The sequence below is a fragment of the Xenopus laevis genome, chromosome 7L (assembly GCF_017654675.1).
Source record: "Xenopus laevis strain J_2021 chromosome 7L, Xenopus_laevis_v10.1, whole genome shotgun sequence".
Taxonomy (NCBI): Eukaryota; Metazoa; Chordata; class Amphibia; order Anura; family Pipidae; genus Xenopus; species Xenopus laevis.
Window position 1 is genome coordinate 36,188,028 of NC_054383.1, and position 7,496 is coordinate 36,195,523.

General features: G+C 40.5%; 1 protein-coding gene across 1 annotated transcript; it reads right to left on the bottom strand.

Annotated features, from left to right (window-relative positions):
• Window positions 1-78: 78 nt before the first annotated feature.
• Window positions 79-6,183, bottom strand: LOC121395389 (sideroflexin-2-like). The gene is made up of 4 exons (XM_041568780.1): window positions 5,528-6,183; window positions 3,188-3,263; window positions 2,184-2,340; window positions 79-293 (listed from the first exon to the last, which is right to left on the bottom strand). Exons 1-4 carry the CDS (start codon window positions 5,585-5,587, stop codon window positions 191-193), a joined length of 396 nt encoding a protein of 131 aa, XP_041424714.1. The 5' UTR covers window positions 5,588-6,183; the 3' UTR covers window positions 79-190.
• Window positions 6,184-7,496: the final 1,313 nt, after the last annotated feature.

Genomic DNA, 7,496 nt, shown 5'->3' on the forward strand with positions numbered 1-7,496 from the left:
ATTGGAGGCAAAACCAGCCTATTGGGTTTATTTTATTTCTAGTTGACTTATAATATGAAGATCCAAATTACAGAATGATCCATTATCTGGAAACCCCCAGGTACTGAGCAATCTGGATAACAGGTCCCATACCTGTATTACTCTCAGAATCATTGTGTTGCTTTGTTGTTTCTACGCACAGCAGTAACACTTACGTGAGAGTGATTGGAGACGCTGCATTTCTGTTTGTATAGTTCACCAAAGCATTGAACGACTGGTTGACCCACTGCCAAAACACCACCGCCGGATCAGTTCTGACAAACGAAATCCAAAAAACAAAGTTATAATGGCAATAGACAAGCTAATTGAAAGCACAAGGTAGAAAGGTTCTACTAACTTTAAGTATTACACCTGAGCAGGGTGCAGATTAAATAGATGACTACATTAAATATGACATTGCTATTTCATGGAAAAACCATTTCCATTATTAGAAATGTATTTTGCCCTTATTAAAAGTATAGTCAACCCCATACCCTGCCCTTGTGCAAACAAAAGTATATGTGCGTTGCATAATATCACTATTACTTATGGATCTTTATTATAGGCAGGATCACTGTAGTGCCAACAGCTAAAGGATAAACCAGACGGGCCACATTCTAGCATATCAAGAACCATACTAACCCAGATGTGATTTAAACTTCCTACCCATTCCTCATACCTGTCGGCTCCACGCTTCCTACCCATTCCATATTCCATTCTAAGCCAAGCTTCCTACCCATTCCTCATTCCAGTCTAATCCAAGATTCCTATCCATTCCTTATCTCAGTATAATCCAAGCTTCCTACCCATTCCATATTCCAGTATAATCCAAGCTTCCTACCCATTCCTCATTGCAGTCTGCTCCAAGCTTCCTACCCATTCCCCTCCAACTGCAAGTGTTTTATGTGTTATTGTTTAGACATGGAGTAATTTAACGCTAAGATAAAGACAGACTGTGCAATCAAACTGCAATCCACAATAATACTATAAAAATATAAATATATTAAATGATTTTAAGGTTCCATAAATTATATTTGTTTCAGTTACCTTATGGTATTGTGTGCACTATTTTTTTTAAATAAATATTTAGAAACCTCACTACTTCCTGCACTGAGTTAAATGTCAAAATATAACAAGACTGTTGCCTTTCTGGTAAATCAAGCCACGAGGTTACCAGGATGTTCACTTCTCAAGACAAACAAAACAATGATATTGTTTCATTTCTTTTCAGGGTAATGTCACCTCCCAGTGAACGCAAGTAACACATCCCACTGCACAAATACCCACTTGAAAATTAGCCCACCCAGAGCAAGCAAGGAATTTAAGAGCTTATATTTACGTTTATTATGTTTACAGGCAGACACCACTGCACAACAAAAATATACAACCACTCCCATATGAACACAAGATGCCCAGAGGAACCAGGTGCAAGTCTGTATTATGTGCAGGTCTGTATTATGGGCAGGTCTAGTTCAGCAACATGAAGCATGCCAACAACAGTCATCTCTGAATAGAATTAAAGCAATTAGGCCAGAGAGGTATAATTATGGTAAAAGAGTTTACTGAAAACAAATTACCTTGCTGTCACCCTTGGGTTATTCTCACTAGGGTGTAGCACCTGATTAATGGGGTTGTTCACCTTTAAATTAACTTTTAGTTTGAGAGCGACATTGTGAGACAATTTGCAATTGGTTTTCATTTTTTATTATTTATTGCTTTTTGAGTTATTTAGCTTTTTACTCATCAGATCTCCAGTTTACAATTTCAGTAATCTGGTTACTAGGTTCTGATTTACCTTAGCAACCATGCATTGATTTGAATAACAGACTGGAATATTAATAGGAGAGGGTCTGAATAGAAAGATGAGTAATATAAAGTAGCAATAACAATACATTTGTAGCCTTACAGAGCATTTGATTTTAGATGGGGTCAGTAACCCCTATTTGAAAACTGTTAAGAGTCAGAAGAAAGGCAAATAGTTAAAAACTTGTAAAAAAAGAAAAAAAGTGGCCAATTGAAAAATTGCTTAGATTTAACCATTCAATCACATACTAAAAGTAAACATAAAGGTGAACCACCCCTTTAACATGCTCACCTGTTTTCTACCAGTAGGTTAAAAGCAACCTGTAGCAAAAACATTGGGTGTCCTAATTTGTGGCCTGTACCTGTAGAACTGAAGCATGCACCCTGTAATGGCCATTCCGCCAGGGAATTGGAAAGACATTCTTCCAATCAGATTAATTTTGTCCCCGGTGTCCGGATGAAAAGCAGAATCATAAAGCTTCTTGGCATAATGCAGTTGTTGGTGGCACAGAACCTGCTCTGAGAAAAAGAGATGTATGATTATCCCCAGCATACTAGACACAGAGACTGCACCTAATTAGCACCTATGATAAATTACAGGATGCTACGAAAAGCGCAAGGTGGGTCATGCGGGGTCAGTATGTACTATTCTTAATATGTTATTCAAATATAATTTGGACTTTTTAATTGATTATGAGTCAATGGACATATATCTTAGATAAATGGCTATTACATACAGAGACTGGATCTCAAAGGGGAAAAAAAGTGTAAATCACTGAGGGGGGGGGCTAGGCAAATGTACGGCACCCCCCAGTGATTGTAATCACTTACCTGATTCCCCAGGCTGGTGCTCCTTTTAGCAGAAAACTACACCGGTCTTAAGGTGGCCATACATTATAAGATATTTCCCCAATATGCCCACCAAAGGCAGGGCGATATCAGGCTAATACGACTGCTCGGCCTTAGGGCCAAATAATCAGATTACAACGAAGGGAATAGGTGCCGAGAGGACAAGGTCCGCATCAACTAGCCGTCTAAAGGACCTGAATCAGCAGCTTAAATCTGCCTGGTTACAGCCACCTTTTACAAGCACCACAATTACGGGGGGGTTGTCAAACATTTGTGCCCCCCATTGATTTACACTTTCTCCTTTAAAGGGGTTGTTTACCATCCATCACTTTTTTCAGTTCAGTTGGTTTCAGATAATTTCCAGAAATAAAGACTTTTTCCAATTACTTAATTTTCTATGTGTGATTGTCTTTCTAATATTGAAGTGTAAAGTTTCATTTTCCACCTTCCAAAGCAGCTATGGGGGGGTCGCCGACCCTGTAAACTGTTCTCAGTTGATACATTTTTTACCACTTACCTGCAGGAATCCACAAGCTGTTTTGCTCTATGTTGAATTTAGCGATCTCCATTGCCATAGTGGTCCTTTCCTTTACCTGAAATACAAACATTCTGCAATCTTATCCAATTCTAAAACAATATTAATGAAGTGTTTGTTTCCGGCTGAAAAAGTAACTGTAGAAGAAGCAGACCCTGCTTAGTGTAGAGTCCTGCGCGGAACCAATTTCTAAGACCCGGACCCAACACCACAACCCAAACCCGGATATTTACCCACTTTGATCCACTACCCGACCCACAACTGCCTTATCCGGAACCCTCGACCACCATCAAACAGGAAGTGATGGTGCTGCAAACCGGAAGTGATGTCATCGAAAGTGGGCGGGACAGAAACAAGTTTTGTAAAACTTTCAAAGGAGTAAAATATAGACAATATTACATAAAATAATTAAGATAAGAAATTTAGATGAGACCTGCAACTCCGCAGACCCGCGGGTATCCCCGCACCTGAAAATCCTCCCCTCATACACAACACAGTGCATGCTCACAGGGAAAGTCACCAATGTGATAACATACTGTTCCCAAATGCCTAAACAATGATGAAAGAATTGAAAAGAATTGTGTAAAACTGGCAAAGGCACATTGATGACTGATTGTCTGCCAATGCTGTGAGCAGCTAAACACATTCCCAATTAGTATTGCTGCCCACACACAGGCAAATTGGTGTGTATGGGGATGGATGACTAATTGGATTAGCCTGATTTGTGCCAAAACAGATGTGTGTGTATATGGCCAGCTTCAGATCAACATCCAATCACACACAACTGACCTAGCCAGGCTTCTGCCCATGTTGCAATAGATGACCTTCACCCAAAAATATGCGGAGGGGAGCTCTACCTGTTCCGATATGGGGCTTCCTACTGAATAACCATTGAATCCAAGGGGGAGCAATTCGGCTTTATTCAGTACATTAATTAGTAGTATTTGCAGACACTGAGCCTCATTATCCAGCGCAGGATTCTCCATTATCAGGGCAGTTACTTGGAAACAGCAGAATAATGCATTGGGGCACAATATTCTATGGCTAGATACTTATGAGCAAGCTCACGTCACAGGTCATTATAAGTGAAGAGCTGCAGTGCTATTATACAATGGATTCTTTTTGTTCCAACTTGCAGACCCAGTAAACCACACAAAGACCAATGGTCTCTAAAACAATATACAGACACACGCAGATCCAAACATGCTGTCCTTGCACGATGACATGTAGATCTGAACACACATTCACTCTTAAACATATACAGACACCTGCAGGCCTCACCAGCTACGAGGAAGGAAAAAATATACTGGACTGAGAAAAAGGGGACCTAAAGGCTTTCAAATAATTTGTATTTTTTTCAGTACATCATTTTGATTAATTTTATTTAAAGCAGGCATGTCCAAAGTGCGGGCCGTTTTCAAATTTACACCGGCCCTCAGCCTCCGTCATGAAATTAATAATAATGAGGCCCCCCAGCACAGTGAGATCAGGAATCCCATAGCAGTAATATTAAGGCACATTAGTGAAATGATCTGCCACTTGTCTATACTGCTGCCTGTGTGCTGAAGGTGTTAGCAATAGACACACACTGGCACGCGCTGTTTCCGCATACTTCTTTAGAGCTGAAGGTGTCAATAGACGTACTGACGTGCTTTTTTAAAAACGCCGCAAAAACGCCACGTCTGGCCTTGCCCTACAAATGCTAAAGAGATAAAGCATTATGAAAAATAAAAATTTTTAAAAAAGGAAAATAACCCTCAGGGCACAGATGCCAATCACTGCACTTGTTTTGCCCTTCTTGAATAACAAGTTATACATGTAAATATTAAGATTGTAACTTACAGAAAGTGCTTAATAGAAAGAGTTAAAGGGAGGCACATTGTAAAACAAGTGGAAAGCATCCGGCTGAACAATAATGATCAGCACAGCAATAAAACGCAAATATATATTTGTATTTCAATAATAATACATATTTAGAAGTCAGTCAGCTAGCAAGTAACCAGCACCATTGTATTTGCTCAAGTCACATGGCCACACAAAGGTAAGTGCCCCCTTGCCCTCTATACTGGTAACTATCACTTCATGTCAACTTTAATAAAAAACAGAAAAAAAGGCAAAAGGAAAACAGGATGAAGTGACGGCAGAGGAAGACAGACTTGTCTTTGGAAAAACTACAACTTCCTACATCCCCTATTGGGAAAGGGCACTCAGAGTTGCAGCTGTAGCACAACAAGGTTCACAAGGGGTTGCCCACTGCTACTGTACAGGAATGTGACAGCCACCTGCCCACCATATCTCACTCTTATTGTTTCCTTTACTCACCGGGGACTCTACGCTGCCAGAGGCGCTGCTGGGAACGACCTGTGACAGCAAAAGAGTCATCTTGCCGCTGTGTTCCCTTCCTCCTCTCAGCACCCAGTCCCTTCCCTTGTGCCTCTCCGACAGGAACGCGGCTCCTGTACCAGGCACACAGGCAAGCTCCAACAAGCCCACCTATCTTGAAGGGAGAACGACCAGGCCACGCCTACCGGGAGCAGTCATTGGCCTTTTCTTTTAAAAGTTCACAAAGAGCCTATAGCTGATAGGCTGCTGCCGGCATTGGAAGTCGCCGATGATTGGTTATAAGTGCGTCGGAATCTGACAGCCATGTTGAGAGAGGCTGCTTGCTGCGTAAACTGTGGCCTCTTTCCATAAACAAGTTGGGTTTCGACAGCGCGGGGTTGGTTTCTGATTACAATTCGCTTGCGACAGGGGACACCAAGTGAGACAAGACCTTTTTATTATAAACAGAAGTTTTCTCTTGTTCTTCTCCAGTCAAGGAGACAATGGACTGTAATAAAACAATGTCCCCAGTAGTATGAGGCCTTTGCACGGATATGGGGTGAATCCCCTGGGCAAATATATGAATGTGTATAAAATAAACTGTACAGTGAGCACATTAGTTACGAATACTGACATTTAAACGTGTTGGAAAACACCCTGACCCTGTTTTCTACTTTCTTAGGGTCAAATCTTTAGACCAGATTGCAACAAAATAATTGTAATAATAAAAGGAAAATTGTAATGAGATTCCCCCAACAAATCAAAGCAAAAATGAATAATAAAAATCATTTAAACAATGAAATCCAATGGGATAGTTGCATCCAATTGGGATTTATTAAATCTTTGATGGGATTGACTATAAGGTACCAGTTTGTTACTACCGAGAATTATATGAGTGTAACAGAGACAGCCTTTCTGTTATTCAGAGCTTTCTGGATAATGGATCCTGTACTGACAAAAGTTTGCTTCATATATCACAAATGTATTCTACCAGTATAGTATGTAAAAAAATCATAAAATTATATCCCAGAAATGTAACTATAAAATACACAATATTTAAATAGTAAGTATTCGGAGCTCAGAATGTCCCAGCAGTGGAAATGCTGAGCCTGAAGTGTAGTCATAGCAATACAGAGGTAGAGCCCACAGTGCCTCAACAGTACAGTCACTAGTATCCCAGCAGTACAGATATAAACATCATATTATTATACCCTGCAGTAAAATCATTTCAGAACCCACTTAAACATTGGGTTATGGCATGTTTTGTAAAAATATAATGAACTGCTATATCTGCTAAGTCCCCACAGCATTCATAGAGAGGAGTTCTTTATAGTTCTGCCCAATTGTGCAGCATCATCAAAGACAGAGCTGTCAACACCCCCTCCCCCATTTTATTGGTAGTTACTAGATTTTGGACACCATCCCTCGTCACTCTTAAGCATTCCCCTGATTTCAGACAATTAGCAGCGAAAATCCAATGTGTGCGTGCGCGAAACAGTTCAGTGATGTCAGCTGGAACGACTGCAACACGGGATTACTCTCTCATCTCAGGGGGACACAGGCACTGGAGGGTTAAATTAACCTTTCGGGAGGATAGGACACTAAAGACAAGAACTTTGACCTGCCCCCAGGTGATTTACATTTTAGCCGGCGGAAGGCAGATAGGGGAGATTAGTCGCCAATAGCTTTCTCAAAAGGCAATCCTATTGGCGAAACAATTGTCAGGGCAAACTTGACTCTTATCTCTTTTTTTAAATACACTCCTTGGAGAGTGATCGGATATTGCTAAAGCAATTTTTTAGCGCACAAATTTTCTTTTACTTTCTCTAATTCTATTTTCCATTCGAATGACTGGGGGGTTTGCGGTTTTATAGTATATTATAGCCGCTTCCATCTAAGATAGGAAAGATTTAAAATTTGAGACTGCAGCCCTCCAGTTTCTGCCTTTCTCCCGCTTTGTGGTGCTCCC